Source organism: Corvus cornix, chromosome 5, assembly GCF_000738735.6.
Source record: "Corvus cornix cornix isolate S_Up_H32 chromosome 5, ASM73873v5, whole genome shotgun sequence".
NCBI lineage: Eukaryota > Metazoa > Chordata > Aves > Passeriformes > Corvidae > Corvus > Corvus cornix.
Genome location: NC_046335.1, coordinates 44,431,841 through 44,455,751, shown reverse-complemented (window position 1 = coordinate 44,455,751; position 23,911 = coordinate 44,431,841). Strand labels below are relative to the sequence as shown.

At 39.7% G+C, this 23,911-nt stretch overlaps 1 protein-coding gene across 17 annotated transcripts in view; it reads left to right on the top strand.

Annotated features, from left to right (window-relative positions):
* The window catches only part of CD44 (CD44 molecule (Indian blood group)), a 53,146-nt gene extending 31,019 nt beyond the window's left edge, over nucleotides 1–22,127 (top strand). For 3 of the 17 annotated variants that reach the window (XM_019282756.3, XM_039552041.1, XM_039552043.1), the window contains 12 exons: nucleotides 319–441; nucleotides 1,580–1,705; nucleotides 2,386–2,508; nucleotides 4,180–4,284; nucleotides 5,967–6,158; nucleotides 7,736–7,897; nucleotides 8,976–9,134; nucleotides 10,383–10,643; nucleotides 11,486–11,671; nucleotides 14,658–14,780; nucleotides 16,044–16,122; nucleotides 18,781–22,127. In XM_019282756.3, the coding sequence (XP_019138301.3) occupies nucleotides 319–441; nucleotides 1,580–1,705; nucleotides 2,386–2,508; nucleotides 4,180–4,284; nucleotides 5,967–6,158; nucleotides 7,736–7,897; nucleotides 8,976–9,134; nucleotides 10,383–10,643; nucleotides 11,486–11,671; nucleotides 14,658–14,780; nucleotides 16,044–16,122; nucleotides 18,781–18,997 (1,856 nt within the window). In that variant the 3' untranslated portion in view covers nucleotides 18,998–22,127. The other 14 variants (XM_019282766.3, XM_039552042.1, XM_019282761.3 and 11 more) reach the window with 14 other exon arrangements.
* The last annotated feature ends 1,784 nt before the right edge of the window (nucleotides 22,128–23,911 follow it).

Genomic DNA, 23,911 nt, shown 5'->3' with positions numbered 1-23,911 from the left:
GAAGGAAACGTTTTAAAGCCAGTACGCTCTGCTCTCCCTGCTAGCAGAGGACAGGGCATGGTTAGCGCCGTGAGCATGCAAAGGGTCCTGAAATGTATCTGAGAGCTGCAGTGGGGCAGCTTCAGCAGGGCCATGGCAGAGTGGTGAACCCCTTGTGAGTGAAAAGGCCAGAAGGAGACACGGCTCCTGGGAAGGATGGGGCTGTAAATTCTCCTCTGTGATTGTAAGGCTGTGAGTAGAGGAGACAGGAGAGCTGAACTGGTGGCAGCAGAAGGCCTTGTTGGTTAGGGCTTCATGGCAGATGTAACATCATCACAGCAGATGTGACCTCCAGTGGCAGTGATTCAGATGATGAAGACTCTTCCGAGGAGATGATGAACCCCACAGTGTTTCCAGGCTGGGGCAGGAGTGTGGCCAAGGATGAGACTGCTCTGAGTACGAGTAAGGAACTTCCACTGTCTTTGGACGGTTTCTTTCTGCTTTTTCCTGTCCTACGTGATGTTTCTCTTCCTTTGCTGCACATATATTGTTTGAAAATTGGATGATCTCATCAGCTTTTTTTCAAACACATCTCCCATGCCACAAAAATATTGCCATTTAGATCATGTGGGCTCCCTATAGCTAAAAGCACCGCCTTCTGTTGCTTCTTGAATTGTTGTCTTCATTTTCATTTGATTTGTGAACTTTCCTTGTGACTTGTTGGGTCTCAAGGACTGATTTCTCTTTGGAGGGAATTTCCAGCCTCCTGCAAGTGGCACAATTATTTCTCTTTGCCTGTCAAGTTGGCTTGCCTAGCCCAGTGGATGAAAAGGCTGTAGATTCCTGTAATTTTTCTAAGCAGAAATCTCTTTCCATCTGTAAATGCCTGGCATAAATCTATGGATCCTGCTATTTGATATACTGTGTTCTGAGAAAAGACTGTGCATTGGTAATGTGAGACAAGTTAAGCTGTACCTCTCTCTCCATGCTGTGATGATGCCTACTCTGAAAGGTGTTTCGGGTGTGCATTTAGCTGGCAGCATCAGGTCAAGGGGAGTGCATGTGTCTTCTGAGTGGAATGGCCTCAGTTCTGGGCTCATGTTCATGGCAGCATTGGCTTCATGGGGTTGTCAGTAGAAGACCAGTTTGCTTTTCTGGGTGTGCTTATTTCTGGGTGTCCTTTTTGCCTATCATGGATACTTCTTACATCTTTTGTACGTGATTGTATGTCATGTTGGTGGATGTTCCTCATTCTGAACTCTGTTTCAAAGACTATCAACTCTCTGCTGCTGACAAAGCCTGTGAGGAACTCATTAACCTTATGGAATGTGGAGGGTTGAAAAGTCCCAGAGGGCTTTTGGGGGCTGCTCTCAAGGGAGCGTGTTCTTTCCTGGGACTGCCAAAAGTGCTTGCATCTGGCTACGTGTTAGAGGAATGTAATGACACCTTGGGTTCATACATTCGCCCTGCTCTCACATCCATCTCTGGGGCATGAGTGTGCTCAAGGTGCTGATGCTGGTGGACTTGACTTTGCTGGAGGAAGAGCTGCTTCTCAAGAAATAATCACAAGATCTTGGTTAAATGAGCCATGTCCTAACAGCTCCAGGGCCTCATCATGACAACCTGGAGAAAACCACCACCCAAACTTGGTGGAATCCGTTCCCAGACCACTGGTGGTGGTCAAATCCTGGAGAGAAGACGCAAGAACCCACGCCAGCAACCAAGGGTAAAGAATGCCATGCTAAGAGGGTGCTTTGATTAGGGGCTGAATTACCAGAGACCAGGGCAGCAAGGTCCACAAACTCTAAGTGGAACAGGGGGTGAATGTGTGGCATTTGTCACTGCTGTCCATTGCCACGTGCTCCAAGTGGGGAAAGCAAAGTCCTGGGCTCTCTCTCACGGACTGTGCATGTGGTAGCAATAGAGCAATTGTCCACACTGTCCGTGTTCCATGGAGACATTCTGCCTGCCTGAAAGGGATGAGCATGGGAGTCATTATGCAAAGCATGTATTTGGGTCTTCCTTTTTTCCTGTTTGGAAGCAGTTTAGGAGCAGACTGTTCCAATGAGAAGGACTTGTAGCAGAGAGGAAGGAAACGTTTTCAAGCCAGTACGCTCTGCTCTCCCTGCTAGCAGAGGACAGGGCATGGTTAGCGCCGTGAGCATGCAAAGGGTCCTGAAATGTATCTGAGAGCTGCAGTGGGGCAGCTTCAGCAGGGCCATGGCAGAGTGGTGAACCCCTTGTGAGTGAAAAGGCCAGAAGGAGATACGGCTCCTGGGAAGGACGGGGCTGTAAATTCTCCTCTGTGATTGTAAGGCTGTGAGTAGAGGAGACAGGAGAGCTGAACTGGTGGCAGCAGAAGGCCTTGTTGGTTAGGGCTTCATGGCAGATTTAACATCATCACAGCAGATGTGACCTCCAGTGGCAGTGATTCAGATGATGAAGACTCTTCCGAGCAGATGACGTACTCCACAGTGTTTCCAGGCTGGGGCAGGAGTGTGGCCAAGGATGAGACTGCTCTGAGTACGAGTAAGGAACTTCCACTGTCTTTGGATGGTTTCTTTCGCTTTTTCCTGTCCTACCTGGTGTTCCTCCTCCTTTGCTGCACATATATTGTTTGAAAATTGGATGGCCTTCTCATCTGCTGTTCCCTTCAGAAATGTCTCTTTTGTGACTGGAAAATTTTCTGAGGTCCATATGATTAAAATAATGCCTCTTCTTTTACTACTTAAAATTAGTACCTCAGTTTTATGCTTATTCAAATATTTGCATTTACTCATGATTTTCCAAGAAGAAAAAGTTTGTCTTTCATTGTATCAATTTTTTTTAAGTGTTAAAATAATTCTAGTTCATGTTCTATATCCTACAGCTATTCAATAGCAGACTTCCTGTCTGTGGAAGATGCTCAGGTACTATTTGGGAACACCAAACCCCAAGTACCTTTTTCATAGGGAAGTGTCCACAAAACAGTCTCATATTTGCTACCTTCTACACTCTTCCCATGCAGTCTTTTAACATCATCTCATTTGTTTTGTGACCTCAGGTGTCTAGGCATGATCCAGTTATTACCTAGCCTTATTTTCCTGGTATGAATAATCCCACCGTGACCATCTGATAACTCTTTTTTAATTCAAAAGCCGTCCGTACCTGAAATAATTTTGTCTGGAAACCAAAAAAAGGCCACATATGAAGGTCAAAACTAAATGCTGTGTGTCGCTGAAGTACACAGTCTGTTACTTGGCTCTATGACCAGGGAATGGCCCCAGCCCTGGGGTTTTTTTTAGCATAGATGTTGCTATGAATGACTATACTCTAATGCTCTTATTTTTACAAATATATTAATCTGATCTATTTCTGTGATTTTATTTAAGTACATCTTAATATGTCTGTTGTCTGTGCTCTTATTTACTCAGCAGTCACTCTTCATGAGCATTTTATTTTTCTGAAGATAGTGCAGTATTTACGTTTTTTCAGCAGTGTTTTCCATTTTTAGTAGAAAATGCAAAATCAGCAATTCATCTTGCTTTGGCACATTTGTGACTTTTTATTTTTCTTCCTCTGCTTTGGATAGTTCTGGTGTTTATTTATCTTTAAGACTCTGCATTTGTAACTTGTCCCACAGGTGTACTGCATTCCATACCTTTGATGGCCTAGTGGTGTCTGCATGTTCCATGGGTGAAAGTGTATTCAGTCTCTGGTCGTAGACTCTTGTGGAAGTTCTGTTTTATCTTTTTAATCGTGTTATAACTTTCTTGACTAATATTGGCTACTTGGTGGTTGTCGTTTTTTTGCTGACCATTGCTTTTTTGCTCAGTCATGGGTATTCTAACATTGTACTTCGTGGGTACTTCTTGAGTACTTAGCAAACATGTTTAACATGTATTGGGACATCTGCCATATTCCTTAGGCTCAGCATATTCTTAAAATGTGAGTTTAAGTGTCTTCAGCTGCTCTAATGGTTTTGCATTACTTCTACTATACATTATTCTTCTGATGCTTGTTTTCCCCATTTTTCTTGGGAAACTTTGCATCTGTCCAATGCAAAGAAAAGAACTGGTTTGATGTGAAGGGATTTGATAAGAAGAGTAGAGAGACTATATCTAGGCTATGCAAGAATTCCCATTTTCCGTCATCTTTATGGCACACACGGACAGTAGATTTAGAGCATAGTCAGCATTGAATCCTCCATTGTCCCAACAGCTGTGGACTCACAACACGAAACACTTCTGGAAATCACCACACAAGATCGTTGGAACCCCACCTTTGCAGACGAAGAGGAGCAGTATCCTAGCTCTGCTAGCAGGGGTAAAGCAATCAAGCATTTCAAATAATACTCAGATTTCTGATATAATTCGGTGAAGTATGACACTCGTGGTGCAGCTGGTTGTAATTCCTAACTACACTTAGTAGTTCAGTGTAATACCTTTACATTATTTGTACTAGAGCCGTCAAAGGTGGCATCTGTAACATTCACCTGTCACTCCAAGTCTATCTTATGCATCCAAAGTTAATTTCTTGCCACTTTTCCCCACATCTCTAGTATTTTTAAGTTTGCCCTGCCAGTAGTGTGCAATAAAACTGAGCAGACTTGGGCTTTCGGTGACCCACCTCGGTGAGAAAAAAAAATCCCTTTTCCCACTTAAAATTTCTATTGTAAAATCTGAAGACAAAAGACAAAAAAGGGAGCTAATGTTTCAAATACATAGACTGTCCTAAAAGGATAATATACTACCTCCATATGAATGTGATCATTCTGCTACCAGTGTTAGTGCCAGTAGCCAACTGAGATACCAAAACGTTGAATTCTAAAATCCTCTGTAGGCAAAGGCTTACAGAGTGCATTTTCAAGCTATTTTTGCCATGTCCTTCTGATTCTGAGATTGCTTTGAACAGCAGAAGTTTATATAATTGGCATTAGAACAGGTTCTGTAATCACACAGAAGTAGTTTTTGTAATAACTTTTTTTGGTGGTGAAGTATTGGTAGATCAGTTGTATTCATACATTGATTAATATTAACTCTTTTTTTGGTAAGATAGTATGTAAGTATTACATTTAATTTAAAAATAATGAATTACATTTGCATGAGTGCTCTCTTTATGAATATTTCCTTGCCTGAATGTGAAGATAAATATTTCTCCAGTTTTTCTCTTCTTGGGAAATAGCAAGTTTCTCTGTCTGGTGATTTATGACATATATAACAGGTCCAGCTCATTCTTTGCATTTAATCATGTTCTGATTAAGGACCTCAGCTTTACTTTTAATATACCACTCTTCAAAATGTTTGATACGTAAGGCAGATGTATTTCCAGCTGAGTTCTAATGCTCATCTTAGGGTTATTGATGTGTCTTTTCCAAACCTTCGTTAGAACATCTCTTATGGTGGTGGTGCTTCAGGTGGTTTCTGACTGCATCTTCTGCTGTATAAACAACAGCAAGTTAGAGCAAGCAATGAATTAATTTTATTGGTAAGATCTTTAATTAATACAGAGTTCAAAATAAGTATACTTATCTACTTATATGAATCTACTTATTTCATTCATCCAATCTCAGAAGAAATTACAATTTCCTTAGAGCCAGCTTTGTAATTGTGCTATTGAGATACTACCTCAAAAGAGAAAAGTTCATCAGCTTTTTCACTTTAAAAACCCAGAATTCACAAACTCAACAGTTAAGTTAGTATTAATAAATATGAAATAGAGATGCAAGCTGTTGTTTCTATGAGCTCTTCTGCTTCTTGGATGTCTTTTATCTTCCACTGGTCACTGGGATCCTTTCTAGTGCACTTAAATCTTCTGCTGCTCCTGGTGATGCTTTTGTGTGATAAGGTTTCCAAAGGACTTTTGTTTTCTTTCATCTTTCATTTCACATCAAATGCAACAATGACAAGAAAAAGCCAAAACACAAAAGCCAAACACCCTTGTTATGTGGGCCATGATGATAAGGATAGTGTGACTGATGTTGGGTATTTTGGTCATTATTGATTCAGTCGTCATCTTATCAGCACTAGTTACAAGTGAAAATGAAAAACGTCACGGAGCAACCCAGCATCCGCTATTTCACAGCGTTCATTCTGGAGGGATCAGTCAAGAACAAAATCCTGCAAATACCACTGGCAGTATTGAACAACATGAATTTACTACTGCAGGTGGAAGTTATTTTGGAAAGGAAACTTCTACAGGTAATATTACAGGTCACGTTTTAGGAAATTTTCAGGGTTTTCTAAAGATTTAGTTTTAGGATTTTTTACTAATGTTTTTGCATTCTGAGGCCGTAACATGGTTCTGTGAATAAACCTGAGCAATTCTGATACTAATTTTTTTTTTTAATTAGTCTATTCTTCAGACTTCTTCCTGGATGTTTCTCTTCTACTTGTTTTGTAGGTCAAGACTATTAGTAGGTTAATTCTATAACTGTCTCCTGCGTTTTGTGTTCCGTGTCATGCAAGCTTTCAACAAGATATCTACCAGGGTTTTGTCTGTAGGAAACAGAAAAGGTCTAAGTGGAAAAATAATTATATGTGCTGCATTTTTCACTCCTTTGGGAACTGTGTTCACTCCCTTGTTGCAAGTCATTATTGACCTGGGATTTTTTTTTCCCAGTTTTTGTTAATGGCAGCTACATCTAAAAAAAATTACCTAAAATGTCTACTCATCCATCCTACTTTTGAACTATGGCAGGATGATACTAGTGATGAAGGAAAGAAAACAAAGCATAATGTTGAATAAGAGAGAGGCTTCTCTCTCTCATTGTTTGAATCAATTGAAGCATAAAAGATCAAATTATACTGTAAATCTGGTAACTGAAAATTGACATATTTTAATTTCTGATCCTGTGAGCGTACCAAACTTAGGAGTAAATGGCAGTTGTGCTGTATTAAGCACTGCCAGCAGTGAATGCACCACAGTCATCATCTGCTCTTGAGGATTATCAAGTACAGGTCTCTGACAACTTGTTATACTACACTACTGTAGCAATACGTAATGGCCTAATTGCAATTAAAATTGTGACTTGCACTCAGTTGTGGCAAGTTTATTGCCTTTTTCTTTTTCCCCCCTTACTGGGTTGAAGGGGTTAAAAAGGGTTATGCTTCTTACAAGATTTGGGTACTCTTTTGCTGTGACTGTCTAATAAAAACTACAGGTTCATTGATAATGGATAGTGTTTTTCTAAATAACTGCAATATCAAATATTCTCCAGTTGAATGCTGTCTCATTTATTGTGTGCACCATTCACAAATCTGAAGCATGAGCTAACATTCCCCTTTGTCATACTTCCTTGTTTATTTTCTTGGAGATTCTGCAACTAATGAAACAGTGAAATTTTGAGGGGAAAAAATTGGATATAGTCAACACAGTCAAATTCTGCAATTAAAATACTACTGATGGGTCATATCCTTGCAGTTACTGATGCATTTGAGGTTTTCAATCCTGCATCAGTGAATATTGGTTTGATATTCAACAATACGAAGTCAACAGCAAGATTCAGAGAAATTCTTTTGAAAAACAGTAAGGCACCTTGATTCTGAAAAGCATATGCTCAGTTTGAGGAAGGAGTTGGCCCTACTGATGACAGTAGGTAGCTTTTCTAAATATAAACCAGGATGAGAAGCAAATCTACTTTACTTCTCTTTGCCATTAAATGTAGTAGACATTGTGAGCGAGGCCTGTCATAGAGACAAGAACCGAAGAGGAGAATAATATGAGAAATGGATCTTTGTATACTGAGTTCATAATTGCTTCACCATCATCATAACAGCTATGGTCCCCAGCCACGGGGCCAAACAGAACGACTCAGAGCAAGACCTGTTGGTGTATCCAGGCTGGGACAAGGGAAAGGATTATGCCACACAGCCTGCTATAACGGATAGAGTTATCCCTTCCACAGAGAACAATCATGAAAGAGAGTCTTCCACTACAGGTACTAGTAATAATGTCTGTTATGTGTGTTGCATCACTTCTGTCTCTCAGATGGCCTCTCCTGGAAAGATATTGCATTAACTTGTAGAGAGGAGTAATTACTGATCTCTTAAAATAATGACATAAACTGTAGAGTGATTCATTTTCTCTGTGCTCTGTCTGGATGGTGGTGAGACAGAAGATTTCAGTTTTAGCTCCATATAAAACATTTGTTCTTTACTTGCCAACACCACTTCTAGGGCTTTCCCTTCCTTAGTGAAGCATAGCTGTGAAACTGCATCCAGCTTGTTACATAAGTTATATTATTTGCTGCTGCCAGACTGTCTTTATCATAAAGTGGAATTAATATTCATGTATATTTGTACATCAAGAAGTTAATCCATTTAATTTGTGAATATTCACCTGGCAAAAGAGTGTTCTTTTCATGGACTTTACCAAAATATTTATCCCTCTGGTTCATTCATAGAATAATGAGAGACAGTAATCTATAGAACTGGCATGACACAGCATCATAATGCAGTCTCATATAACACAGTATTCATAACATCAAAATAATGTTAAAAAAAACATGGTATAATCTCTTCTTCTGGAGGTCTCCCCTCTCCATCTGTCACTGGGATCTGTGTATGTTGCCAACATCTTGCTCCATCATGCTGAGCATAGATGTGGAGCTGAAGGGTCTCTCAGAAGCCAGTGACAGTGTGGAGGAAGAAGCAGAGGCCTTCATGTGTTCTTTCCTCTCTGTATTGATACCTGTAATGTAAAACACACTGTAACAGCAAGTGACAGTGTCTAGGAAGCTGAGACTCTGTAGCTAGCCTGGGATGCAGGTCAGAGAATCCTTCTGACTGCTGCCTCTGTGTCTTTCCCTGTGTCTACTGTCCTTGGGGAGCAGTGATGATGTACAGGACACAAGGTCTCACTTCTCTTCCCTTTTTGTGAAAAGGGTAACAGTGTTTTAAGGGGAACAGGAGGCTTGGATGGGATGGTAATGGGAAGGCCATAGCAGCACACACATGGAATTCACAGCTATTAAATAATCTGTGTTTAAACCATCTGTTATTGAACCATCATAACAGCTGTTGCCTCTCCTGATGGTGCCTACCACAAAGACCCAACTCAACCACTTCTGCCTTCGGATAATGCATCAGAAAAGAGCACTGAAGGCATCACGAATCCCACAGATGCCCCCTGGGATGAAGTCCTCCACAGGACCACAGCCAGTATGACTGAAACTGGTAATGACTCTCCTCCGACGGGTACCAGTAAAAATAATGGATTGTACTCATTTCTCATGTCTGGTGTGAAATGAGACATTATTTCTTCTGAAACTGACTTCTTCCCCTGTCTTTCTCATCTTCAAAGTGTGCATTCTTGTTGTGAAATTGCAGTGCAAAGGTTTTTATGATTTTGTTGCATGTGAATATCCCAACAAGAATTCCTGTCTGTTTAAGGATATGTTTTTTCTTGTGTGCCCTGTTTCTTATGTCCCCTGACTTTTCTCAGGTTTATTTTTAACTGAGAAAGCAGTTGCTTTTTGGAAGTGGCTGGTAGTGTAAATGTTTGGTTTTCATATCTGGTCGTTCCTGGTCTTAATATTTAAACATATTCTCTTAATATTGTAAAATTTGAAATAATTTACTGGAGTTTGTTCATGTAGTTCTGCAAGGTTCTAACTTAAATTTCTAAACTTGGCATGTTATCCATTTAAAATTATCCTCATTCAAAATACTGCTTTTTTATTTAGCAAAATAAGATGTATTTTTATGACACTGTAGTTGTTTGGAAATTCTTGTATCTTTTCTTCCTGCATTTTCTAAAGAAGAAATTTTAAGGAAAAATTAGCAGTTATCCTTTAGCTTTTTTCCTTCAAAATCCATTTTCATCTGGATTATTTAATCCTCAACATTTAGGATTCACCAGAGAGCTGTGAAAAGTATAGATTGTGTGGATTATAAATACAGTTTGTGGATTAAAATATAGTTGTATTCTCTATCACCTACTCATGTTTTCTAAATATGAAAGAGATTCTGTAAAGTTTCCCAGTTCACTGATTTCAAACTTTATGAGGTTTGACAGATCAGCTGCAAATATGAAAACCCAAGCATAATTTAGCAATTTGTTCAAATGTTTTAAATTAAGTAATTCTAATCTAATTCCTGTGTAACAACAGGAATTCTTATACTTATTCTGAAAATAATATTGCTGTTTTCTCCCTTCTAAACAGTGTTTACTAGGTATTTTCAAAACTAATATTTTAGGCTGCATTGTGAGTATTAGTGAAGGGACAGACAACCCAAAAAGAGTCTGTCATATATGGAGGATATTCTTTGCTTGTGGCTTTGTTTTGGTTTTTTTTCTTCTCACTGCATACTCTACATGGGCTATTAAATAAAAAGGTAGAGATTACTAAAATAAAGAAGGAGTAATATGTAAGGTGCATTTAAAAAATATTTTTGAAGTTAACTTAGCCATCATCACAACAGTCACAGCCTCCACTGATGTTCTGGCACCAGAAGACGTAACTCTGGAAGCATGGGCACCTCACCTTGTGGTAACAGTTGCTTCCTCTCCTGATGGTGCCCACCACAAAGAGCCAACTCAAACACCTCTGCCTTCGGATGATGAGCCAGGACAGGGCACTGAAGGCACCACGAATCCCACGGATACGCTCAGAGATGAAGTCCTCCACAGGACCACAGCCAGTATGACCAAAACTGGTAATGACTCTCCTCTGATGGGTACCAGTAAGAATAATGGATCATACTCATTTCTCATGTCTGGTGTGAAATGAGACATTATTTCTTCTGAAAACTACTTCTTCCACTATCTTTCTCATCCTGGGGATCTTTATTCTTAGTGTGGACTTGCAGTGAAAAATCTGCCGTAGAATCTGTGGACAAGGCATAAGGGACTCCTTGCTGGTACACTTGGTGGTTTCTGTCCTTTGCTGAAGCATGTTTTCACATGATCTCCTAAATGTTCTGCGAGACATGCACTTTGGTGATTCTGAACCTCCAGCCTCGTCTTCCTTTCTTGTGCATCAGTGGGATCAGGCTGGATATGCTTTGGTCCCATGGCTGGTGTGGTGGAGGTGCTCTGGTAGTTCATCAGATGACTTGCTCCTGTGACTCAGCAGCAGCGCCGTCGCTGGGGAGTGGTGTCCCAGTGGTGAGGGCAGGGCATTCATAGAAGAATTACATCCCTTAAATTCTGCCATCAGTTTCTTACTTCTCCTTCCCTGTGTATTGCCAGGCAAGACTGACACAGGTGAGGCTGCTCACTCCTGGGTTACAGGGTCAGGTTGTTGCTGCTACAGTCTCTTCTTCTAAAGGTCTCCTCTTTCCATCTGTCAGTGGGATCTGTATATGTTGCCAACATCTTGCTCCAACATGCTGAGCATAGATGTGGAGCTGAAGGGTCTCTCAGAAGCCAGTGACAGTGTGGAAGAAGGAGAGGCTTTCATGTCTTCTCTCCTTCTGTGCTTTGCATGAGGAAGGTGGAGGTGCTTTCTGGCTTGCTGTGGCCCAGGAAATGATGTGGGTGGTGGTTTTGTGAGTGCTCCCTCATCATGCCACCATCATGACAGTCGTAGAGTCCGTGGATGATGTTGACCAAGAGAAAGCAACCAAGGAGCCACTGGCACCTGGCACTACACCTGGAAGGGAAGGTGAAGAAGCAAACACCACAGATGGTTCCCACGTCCATGGGAAACCTGGAGTTTTTTCAGACATTGAAGACCGTTTTATTCCCTTGCAGACTCCTCTTACTACCAGTAAGAACAATGAATTATAACCATTTTTATTGGTTATAATTTAATATGTTATTGTGGACAATGGCTATTGTCCAAAAATGGGTACTAAGCATAATTGTAAATGGTTGTCATATTAGGATTTTCTTTTTGGGTTTTGTTATTGGTTTTAACCTGCTGGTAAGATGTCATGAAGGGTTATCTCTTTCTGGTAAAAGCATTAGCTAAAAGGCCAAAAAGAGTGTTTTGCAAATAAGCTTTTCTTATATTCTGTTATCAGCACATGGTAACACAACTATTGAGGTGAAGAAGTGTAAACTTCCTGCTCATGTTCATACATTTGTGATAGCATTTTGTCTTTTTTTGCTGGGCACATATGACAGCCATGTAGCCCCAAACTATCTGTCACTTTTTCCCCATCTGTAACCTCTCTACTTTAGCTGAATACGTACAAAAGAAAGGTTATTCTCTGTGACACCATTTTTTCACCAGGTGTATATCCTGTTGGTGTCTTGCCAGTGATTAATTGTAGCTGTTACAGGGCTGTAACTGAGATTTCATTTGTGAACAGCTTTGTTTTTCAAAGGGTTATTCTTCTGATGAAGTTAGTGCAGTTAACAGTGTTTGCTTATTATCCTACATAAAGCCTTTGGTATTTTTTTATGTACGGTCACATGCTAATAATACGAGAAATGAAGGGACTTTTCCTTATTCCCAAATGTAGTTTACATAAAAATAACCATCCTAACAGTAAGGGATTTTTTCCAAATTCAGCTAATCCAAACACTGTTTTCATGCACTTTCTTGGAAGTTAGTGGAACCACCCCATAGCAGAATTTGGCCAGTGCTCTGTGGACATTCTTTGTACATAAACAAGATTTTGTACCTATATTTTTACAGTATTATACAGAAAACACTTGAAAGCTAATTCCCTTAATAATTAATTCATATTAATTCATATATTGTGAGGTAGAACTTGGGCTAATTGTTTTTTCAAGAATTTTGTATAAACCAGTATATTCAACTCTTAACAAAATTGCCTGGTTATAGTATTTTGACATAGGCATAGCACTATAAATGAAAAATATCTATTTGACAGAATTTTATTGGAAAGCTAAATTTGTTTTTAATAATGTCTTCCTACCAAAACTCATTTCTTGCATTTCACAGGCCCTATTCACTTAATTAATCTAAGCTGCCTTCTTAATTTTATGTGCAGACATTACACACTATGAAAAAATGTTTTCTACCTTTCTGTTTTGAGCACATAAAACCTGTAAGAACTGGTTTCAGTCTTTTTCAGTGTGAATATCTGCATTGAATCTTTGCATTGTCAGTGCCCTGGCAAAAGGCTCAGAAGGCCATTTTCTCAAAACTCTCCCTTTTTTCATTTACCTTCTCTTGTGCTTTTTAAGAACACAGTATATGGGAATCACTAAGACACTGCCACTGTCGTCAAAAAGTTTATTTATTGAAGGGTTCATTCCTTTGTAATGTTGCCCCATATATGTGAAATGGAATGGAAAAGATTCATTAATGTATTGTTAAGGGCCTTCTCTGATCAAATGAATGGTTTGATGTACTGTACCATTTTGTTTCACTTGCTTTTTGTCTACAGCAATGTTTAAGCTGTGGTCAGACAACACACTAAGGGTCCAAGTCTCCATAGAATAACAAGTCAGTCCTCTGAAGGAGCACAAAAAATAACTGTCCATAAAGAGAAAAAAATCTAGTATGTTACCAAAATGAAATGTAGAGAGCTTTTGAGGATCCCTCCCTGCCACTTGAAAGCACCTCCCCAGAGCCAGAACAGCAGGGAATGTGGCTGAACCTTGCTTCTTCTTCTTAGTGCTCAGGGGAAGAGCAAATGTAGCAGGTTTCCAAGCACACAAATTTTAATAAATGTCTGAATGCCTTTCTAAGGGGCTTTGTGGAGGAGAAGCTCTGGCATTTTTCAAAGATGATATAAAGCACTTAAAAAAAATAATCTGCTGAGATGTAGTGTAGACAAGTTAGTAGGCCTCTCTTGGTCAGCTTTCTTTGGCTCTAGATCCAGACTCTTCATTGCTGAATTTGTGCTCTGTCCTTTGTTGTGAGATAGCACCAAACAACACTCCAGTCAGTAAGTTTCTTGTTAATAAAAATAATAAAAACATCTGGAAAATTCATTAACTGCTTGCTGGCTATGCTTCACCGAGGGGATAAAACTTACTTCTCAGTTATGCATCTGCCAGCTGTTACTAGGAAATGAGATCAGAAATGCTGGACAGAAATGAGTTGTAATGTGTATTAAAGAAAAAGAACTTTACAGCTGATTAGAGTTAGTGTTTAATTTCTTAGAGTCTGGAAGAACTCAGAGAGGTGGAGATCTGTAATATATTTTTTAATAGCGATAATGAAGCAGTAGTCCCAAATGAAATTACTGTATCTATAGTCTGCTGATAATTTTAGTCTCGGGATACCCTTATGGTAATAGTGTGGGCCACAAATGTGATTGCATAAAAGTTTAAGCAGTATGGCCAGCATAGAAAATACAAGAGACTGAATTAAGGTCTAATACCACCTTAGAACCAAATTACACAACTTATTAAAAAGGACAAGAGGATCCACATCTAAGTTTGCAGAGAACTGCTAGGAAAAAAATATTTTGAGTTTTTAGAGTCCCGCTCTAAAGGCTGTCAAAGTCACAACCATTCAGAGAACTATTGTTCTATTTTATGACAGCATTAGAGTTTTAGGTGTTCAGTTTTATCTTGTGTCGAATAGAATTGAAACATATGAGGGAGACAAGAGGGGAAAGCCACGGGTTTTGCTTCTCAAAATACTAAAGCTAGCCATAGTTCAGATAAATATGGTGCTTTCAGTCTGTGTAAAGTTTTCAGTATAAACACTCATTAATTGCTTCAGCATGAACTTTCTAGAGTACAATTTTTAAATGCTGAAAGTCACAGCCTTCGTACCTTGCTGTTAAATATTCATCAAGCATATTTGGCCTATTTTTGTTCTTTAGGCTCTACCTCTAGTGTATATGTTAGCCAAGGACCACACAAGGGACATTATGAATCCACTACTTCCCTTGAAGAGACCGCCACAACAAAAATAGCTTCACAGCCAAGGTTAGCCCGTGTACCAGGTAGGTTTTTGAAGTCAAATGTTTTAAAAATCTAAGTACAGAATTGTGTTCATATGAACTGAAGTAAGAGATGAAAATGAAGGTGAAATACATTTGTTCAGGCGTTGTTCTGAATCAGATAATATTCAGCATTTCACTAGTAGTCTGAAAAATGGAGCATATCATAACTCATATAATTTTTTGCCAATATTGAGGGAAGCCATGCATTTGGAGAATGGGATTAAGATTCAATTAACTTTTATGAATTGAAATGAAATCAGGCAAAACTCAGTAAAGTTATATGCATAGTATCATATCCATGAGAATGTTCAGTGAAAATAATAGGTGAGACAAGCTCTCCAGAATAGAGCTTGCGGATTAAAACAGAATAAAAAGAAGCCAACACCATGATACAGCTGCAAAAGAATGCAAATATATTCTGGGACTTATTAGTGGTACAGTCATTTTTAAAACAGAGAAAGTAATTATCCCATTCTACTTAGGCCTAGCAAGTCCAGAGCTGAAGCTTTGTGTTCAGTTCAAGGCATTGCATTGGTCACATGGGAAAAAATGGAGAAGAGCACACAGAAAATTTTGGGAAGGTGACCTTTGAAGCACCTTTTGAAAAACTCATAATTTTCAGGGAAAACTGAAGGGAGATATAAGAAGAGCATGCTATGAAAAGAATGCCTGTCAGTTTTTCACCATGGAGTACTAATAATTAACTAATCAGAAGAAGTAATTTGTTTCAAATGAAAGGCACAGGTCTATTTAAACAAGGAAGAGTTGTTTCAAACGAACAAGATACAGGACATAGCTCCTGGGAGAGGACCCCCAGCTCTAATGGTAGTAGAGCCATAATGGTAGTAGAGAGTAGGCTACTGAGAAGGTTGTGAAACCTGCTTTACTAAAAATGTGCTAAAAGTCATCCTGTTTCTGTGCCAGGGACTGTAGATGTGTCGTGCTAAGCCTTTTCTTTTGCTGTTGGAGTAACTCAGTGATACAGCTCCTCTCCACCTATGCCCTCTGAAGTGCAGTGCTTACAGGTGACAGCAGGGATGGGGTATTTTATCTGAGCTGGCCTGTGTGTAGCTGAATGATGAACATGTGTTTGATTTGCACAGAAAGACTTTGTGAACCAACCAAACATTCATGGAAGCTAGGAAAAGAGTGTGACAGCTGAAAGAAAGTAGAGGAGATTGTGTTCTAGCAGTTCTGTGAAATGGCAAAACCACATGAGATACATTCACACTCTCTCTTCCCCTCCCTCATCTCTCCCTACAGACTGGCTGATCATAGTTGTAGCTCTCGTGGTGCTTGCGTTGATCCTTGCAGTGTGCATTGCTGTTAACAGTCGCAGGAGGTAAGGCCGCACCTTTACATTTCCAAAGCACTCTGCCTTACTGTTTCCTTCCTTGAGAGGCTCCACAGCTTTGTCAAAGAGCGGAGTAGCAAAACACAAGAAAGAGCATCCTCTGCAAAGCTTGGAGTGGCTTGGGGTGTGGGGACACAGGTCACTGACACTGAACCGTGCTGTAAATCCTCCTGATGGGAGAGAATTTTCTAAAAGTCCTTGCAAGGAGTTTCAAAGATAAGCTGAGACTTTTCCTTCAGTTTCAATGCTTCCAGATAGTTTTTTATTAAGTCTTATCAGAGGAACAGAGCCACCAGCATGACCCAGGTACAGCACAGAGCACAGAAAGCAGGAGTGAGGCCTCTCTATCAAGATTTACACAGCCTTTTAAAGATATTTTAACCAATAGTTACTAAAAACGTACATTATTTTCACTTTCCTACCAATTATTCAGTAACATGACTAGGAACTGCGGAATTTTCTATCCAATCAATCCAAACTACTTTTACTGCAGAACATGGAGTAGTAGAAGGAGAAGAAGGTTTAGAGAACAAAAACAATCCTCCATTTTGATATTTTTTACTCTTATCTATGTACTACAAAGAGAAGTCCAAAACCTCTAAATTTTTCACCCTGTGACAATCTTACATAGAAGTCTATCACCTAATTCACACCACTGTATTTTCTAGTTCTTACCTGACTGTTGGTAATTTTTTCCAAGGTTGGAGGCTAAAACAGTGTTGTTCAGCGGGGTAAGAACCCTTAAAAACAGGCAGAGAAATATTCTCGGCACTCTGGGTTCCTACAGGTCACCATGTCCTGTACAGGTCACACATCAGCCTTCACACTCACCTGGAACCACTCACATGAAGTCAGCAGCTATATGAACCATTTGGTCTTGTAAATGGAAACTAGCTGTATCTAGATCACAGAAAAGCAATTATTCTCTATCTATTAGTTATTAATGGGAAAATCCTGTTCACAGAGAGTGAAAGTTGTGAGATGAATGTAGACAGTAACAACCCCAGGATGAGCCAGGAATAGTCCTCCACCATCAACAGCGTTCTCTGTGTACAGTGTGAAGTGTCTTAGACAACCCCAGCGATTCTGTGATAATCTGTTAATCTGTTCCTTCCAAACAAGAGGCTCTGTCACAGCTGGCAGTCACAAGCATGTATGCTAACACTGCTCTCAGAGCTCTCAATGGCTTTATGTACACCATTTTACAGATGAAGAAGCTGAGGAATGAAAAGTAATGCAGTGAGCTGTGCAAAGTTAGCCAGGAAATTTGAAAAAACCCTAGCCTAGGGTTTAGGCTATAATGTTCTTACCTCTTTCTGTTCTCTGGGGGCTGTTTTCCCAATTGTCTTCAACAGCTTTTTTCTACTTGAATGTTAAAATTGAGCTTTTTAACAGAGTAACTATTTGCTACTTGAATTTTAACTCTTTTTTATCGGAATGACCATATAATATGTGGAGATTTTTGTTCAGGAAGCAGTGAGCACATTTTTTCCTAGTCTCTTGGTTGTAGAGCACTCTGAGCTGCTCTTTTAAGAGGCTGTGGAGCTCCACAGCTCCTTGCTGGCGTCTTTTGGCATTTTATGGCTGCAGAGCAGGAAATCATTCCCAAGGGTGTATGTAACATTAGCACAGTGAGCTGAGCTACTTCAGATAAAATAACCCTCATCCATGAGTCAGTAGGCATGAAAAAATAGTATTTCAGAAGCATAATAGTGTAATTGAACAGCCAAATTAGTCATTCAGGCAAAATATGCTTCATTTAAGAAGAAAGCCCTTAAAAGTCCAACTCCACAGACATGCTGTCCCTCTTAGGCATGCTGGGCTCTGCATATTCAGTTTACACAAGGCTGTTTGAGGACAAATAGGATGTCCAGCACTGTGTAGCCAGGGAGCCATCTTAGCAGCAAATCTGACAGCTGTGTAAGTAGTACTTTTTTACTACGCTGAAAGATACCCAGCCCACGATAAACAGTGTGCATCAGCTTTGGGCTGGTGACTCTTTAAAGACTGTGTGTGTGTGTGTGTTTTAATTCAGAGTAACATATAAAGTTTATTGGGCGGCCCTGCAGCGAGTGTAACTCTAAAAACACAGTACCTTTTCCTGCCTGAACATGCCAAGGAGCTGTGCTGCAGACAGCAGCAAGAGTAGTTCTCCATATTTCCTTACTGCTGGTTGGCTTCTTGGCTTGACATGCTAACACAAAGGAAAAAACCAGTTGCCTGGTTTAATGAGGTGAGAGCTCGATCCAGAATTTTTGCATTTCCAAAGCTGTGATCCCAAGCCTGGATTTAGAAGGTGTCCTCATAGTGGGATATTTACAAAGTTCATAAATGTGAATATATTCAAATGACAGAAAAAAAATTCTAGCATTCAGTAATGAATGTTATTGCTATATGTAGTAACAGTAGATATAAATTGGATAAGTGAGCTCCTGACAAATTTTTATTCATTTAATGGTGGAGGATGCTTTCAGAAATAAAATAGGCAATATGGAGAGCTTTACAATTTACAATTTGTATGGCATAAGTCTGTGCTGGCAGACACAAGTTTAATTTCCAATCACCTTTTCCTAAATACTAACCTTCAATTTTTAAATTATTTTTGTTAGTCTCCACTTATACTATTTTATTTTTATTTCTTTCTAGATGTGGGCAGAAGAAAAAGCTAGTGATTAACAATGGCAAAGGGGCAGTGGAAGACAGGAAGACAAGTGAATTAAATGGAGATGTCAGCAAATCACAAGAAATGGTGCACTTGGTTCATAAAGAGCAGTCAAATGACCGAACACAAGCATGTGACGAATTCCTGACTGTTAATGAAACACAAAACCATCACGAGTTTGACATGAAGACTGGAGTGTAATGGTACCACGCTGCCAAGCAGATCAGGGCTGGGGAAACCAAAATCACGTGGAACTTGAACAGGAATTCACAGATGCACTGTGCTACTGATGTCTTTTGAACATAAACATAAGTTCTATTTCTTTTTAATCACTTCGCAAAAAAATTGACATGTGCTTTCTGAAATAACACCCCCAAGAGCTGCATAATGCTTTCAGTTCCCAGTCCCTACACAGAGGACTCTCACTGTGTCCTGGATGTTAGGAGGCATAACACGAGTGTACATCATTATTCCCCAGATGGAAGGTCTTCGCTGTGGGGGGCTAAAGAAGTATCCAGTCACTCCATCTTACAGATATTTAAGGTATTAAACATGCCATGGTACAGAAGTAAGTGAGGAAAAATGTCAAGAGTAAATAAATCAAGTTTAAACCCAAAAGGCATCTTCTACAATGTCTGCGACATCAGAATCCCTCAGAAATGCCTTCCAGCCAGGAAGAGCAGTGGGTACATTCGGAATCTGCCAGTATAAACAAAAAGTGACATTTTATAATTATGTATGGCTTGGTCTGCAACAGGGGAAACCCAGAAGGACAAAATTTATTTATCTCGATTTTTAAATATCTATGGGCATACAGCAAGTCTTCTTGGGAGGGGTAATAAAGGTATGAAAACATGAGCTGATGCATAATAAACTTCTATACTTTATTATCCTAGCAACCTGTACAATTATCCTTGAGTTTTTGAGATGTTCATTGCTCTCCTCTCCCCCTCATTCTTTGGTCCAAGTTTGTGCATGTTTTTAATGAGTCTGTTAGTTAAGATAACAAATGAAACAAAACGACCCCAGCTCTATCACATATGCACAAATCAAGCAATTGAAATCACTAGGGAAGCTGACAGTATTTTGTTCCTGAAAACAGGTCTCTATATTCTGCTCCATTTTACTTAGGAGATGCTGAGCCTATTAAATTTTTTCCCCTATAACTATGATATTATACCAGACTGCTGATATTTTAAAAGTTGATTTTCTGTGATCTCACTCATTTCCTCTGAATTCTATTTCATCTACATTTTTTCCATCTGCTTTTTAAAAACACCAAAATAAATATTGCTTTCTTATTCGTACCAGAAGTTTAAATTCTACAGAAAAGATCAAAGCAAACAAAAGGAAACTCTCCCAGCCATGTAATATAGTAGAGTAGCTGAGCTGCATTGTTACATGCTTTTGTTATGTCCTTTTGTGTCTGTTGTGTAAAGTATTTGTATTAAGCGATGATGCTGTGCATTATATTGATATGAATTGTCAGGAAAAGAACTATTTACCACCAGTGGTCTGTGCTGTTTTTAAGAAAGCTTATTGGAATGGAGGGAGAATGGTAACTTCTAATTGGAGTGCCCCCAGGAAATGCAAGTAAAACCATTGGTCTGTGTCAGCTGTGGGATGGGGATGGTCTGTAGCAGGGCTATTCAAAGGTTCTGTTCACTGACCATAGCCTCTGTTCTGCTGAAGTATGTTACTTAATGCTCTCCATCTGAAGCAGTTTGGAGGATGAATATTCAGCTGGCTAAATATTGACTTTAGCTAGCACTGATCTTTACTGGAACATAAAGCACAAGACTGTTGATTATATTTCTGAGTCACAGCCCTCCAGCAGCTTCCCATGTGCTTCATGGGAATGCTCAAGTGCCCTGGTATCTGCTGGCAGATCTCCTTAGGGTAATTTACACCTGGGCAAAAAGTCCCAAGACAAGGTGATGTTTTAAAATACACATAGGATGTTTTCTGACTATATGTAGGTCAGATATTTCATCTGTGAACAGTGCATTGATTTTTGTTTAATGTTTTTAAGCAAGCTTTTCTATTTGTCATTAGAAATCAAAATGATCTGTTGAAGGCTGTGTTTAAACTGGTGTCAGGTACTCATTCCACTAAGTATGGAGATCCAGAGTAAGAACTACTCCTGTCTTTAAATCCTAGCTGAATATAGGTCTCAGTGAAAAGGACTTATTTCATTGTCTTGGAGGCTAAATTTCTCTTTTAAAAAACAAAAAAAAATCTGTGGCATGTTATTTATCTCCCTATTCAGATGTTGAATGAAGAAATCCACAAACTCCTTTCTAATTTATCTTACATTCAGTAGCTACAGAAGCACAGACAACACTGGTTGGGTTCTTTATATATTTTTAAATGGGATATGCTCAAGAGGCAATGCCATTATTTTATATATGCTGATTCTTTTTAGATTATGTCCTGTGACTTATGTGTAATTGTTTCATTATAGTTTCAAAACTAGATGGCCATTTCATATGTGTAATATAGTACATATTTTTATTAATCTTGCTTTTATTATGAGGGGTTGTTTGTTGTGTGTATGTATTTTTATATAGAGCACTTGATATATTTGCATATTTATTTAACAGATTAATTAGAATGAAAGAAAATATCATCTCTAAATTGTAACTAGAAATAGTATTGCTAAAAACACATAGGACTTTAAAATAAGCTTCCAAAATAAACCTGATTCCACACTGAGGATAAAATGTAAGTCCAGCTATTGGTGGCAGAGAAGTATTCAGCAGGATTGTCGTGTTGAGTACTGTGGCCATTTTTTCTGCTTGCAAATGCCAAGCCAGGCTGAGGTGAATGCTGTGTGACCTTGTCTGCTCTGCCAGCCTCCCAGAGTTAGTGACAAACTCAGCTTTCCCCCAGAAGTGGACAACAGCTACAACAACTTGGTTCAATTTAAGATCAACCCAGTAAGGTCTTGATGACCATTCCTGGCTCACTGAACCACCAGCATTTGGAGAGTGCAGCACCCATCAAGGTCCTGCCCTTCCTTCAGGGTGCTGATAGACAAACTGTGTCTTGGTCTATCCTTGGTGCCTAGGAAGAATGAGGATTTCTCCTAAAACTGCTAAGGAGGTCAGACCCTGCAATCAGCTTGTGTTATTCCTTTGTCTTGAAAAGTTCCAAATGTGATCCAGACCAGTGGATATGCTGTCTAAAGCAGCAAGAATATTTAAGAGAGAGACTGTATGTTTTACGGGAATGTAATATTTTCATGAAGCAATGCAGGCTGGTTGTTTCATCTGTATTTTCTTGAAGATCTGAAAAGGAATGTTTGATTAAAGCAGAAAAAGGATGTGCAGCTCTCTTGTCTACCTTTGCGGATGTTAAACCCTTTCCACAACATCAGTTCCAAAATTGTACTTTTGCAGTTTTTCACACGATAGGGATGTTTTTTGTGTGTCCCATGTCAACAACAACAGCCTCTGAGCTAATTAGTTTGAAGCATGTTGCCTGGAATATTTTTAGGAGACAATTACCAAGCGTCTCTTTAGCACATACCATTCTGGTTAGGGTTGGTCCTAATTATTCTTTCTGTAGATGAAGGAAATAAATCCTCTGACAAGTGTGTTCTGCCTCAGCATACACAGACACCAGGGTATTTTGTAAGTCAGTAGTTAATGGGTTTATTTTAAGCTATATTAGGCCATTAGACAATAATTACTTCTTAGTCTTTATTAAACAATTCAAGGGTCTGACTCCTCTGAGTCTCTGCAAGAGCTCTGCAAGAGCTCTGAGTCAAACGCCAGCCCTTTTGGTAACCACAGGTTCTGACTAGCTCTTCTCTGTGGAGCAGAAGAGGACAAAAGGTGACAGGAAAAGGGCTGCTCCTTGAGGTGCTGTTCCAGCTGTGTGGGAGTGGGTGACACAATTCCTTCTCCTTAAGGGTGGAAAGAATTGTGCAAAGGTGTTTTGGGGGTGGAGCTCTGGGGGATCAGGGATGGAGGGAGAACACAATTTCTGGGAAAGGACGTAAAGGGAGAGTGAAATTTCTGTACTATTAATGGGAAAGTACCTTCAACACCCCCAGGACTCTGGCACTCGAATGTTTCACAACTCTGAGAAGGAAAAAGAGCCTTTTCCTGTGTACCTCCCCCACCTCCAAGTCATCCTCTATATCCACCATCTCATTTGCAAACTGATTTTGAATTTTCCCCTGGTAGCTTATTTCTCATTATTGCTATGCCTTGCTGCATGTGGCATCCGCCAACACCATGCTGCAGGCAAGCAGCTGTGGCAATGAGGAGTGAGAGGCAAATTTAGCCAAGATGAGTAACAGTGTCTTTTGTACAGCACAGAGACTTCACTTTTTGTCTTCTCTTTCTCACCCATTCGGAGTAAGGTTAGTAAAGGTAAGATTTTGAAAACATTTCTGAGAGGGACCAATTTGATTTTTATTTGTGCTTCAACATATGTTATACATGAGGTGAAAAATTACTACAGGGGCTGTAGGTGTGCTGAAAGCCCTGATATGTGCAGGTGTTAAGGATGCCCAGGAAAAAATGTCCAGGAAATCGGGCTGTGGGAGGAGCCTTAGCACATACAAGCAGTTACTCTCTCCATCTCTCTTTCCCCCTCCCTGCTCTCTTTTCCATCCCACTCCGGTCGGAGCCACATCCTCTCTTTATCAATAGACAGTTCTCAGGTACAATATTCGCTGCTTTTGTGCATTATTTTCATCCAAGAAATCTAGAAATGAATCCACCCCGACTCCTCTTACAGCGGGACGGGACGGGACGGGACGACTTCGCTTCTTGCTTGTCTTCCTGTTTTGAAAGTGCAGGACTGATACAGATCTTCACATCGGTCAAATGAGCTGCTGCATAGGGGGTTTTTGAAAGTTAAAAAGTGTAGAAGCGAATCCACCATCAAAGCAGCTCTTCTGACCTCAAGACAGTTGATGATTGTTAAAGTGCAAGTGAAGCAGAGGCAGTGAAAGCTTTACATAAGCTTTAAAGCCAGCCTGCTTTCAGTTTTGTCTGGGTGGTTCCAGCAAACAGTAGAAAGGTTTTGTCTGAGTGACACCTTCAAGGAGCCTCAGACTTTTATTAAAACTTCTTACTCTACAGGCAAACAGGTTTTGGA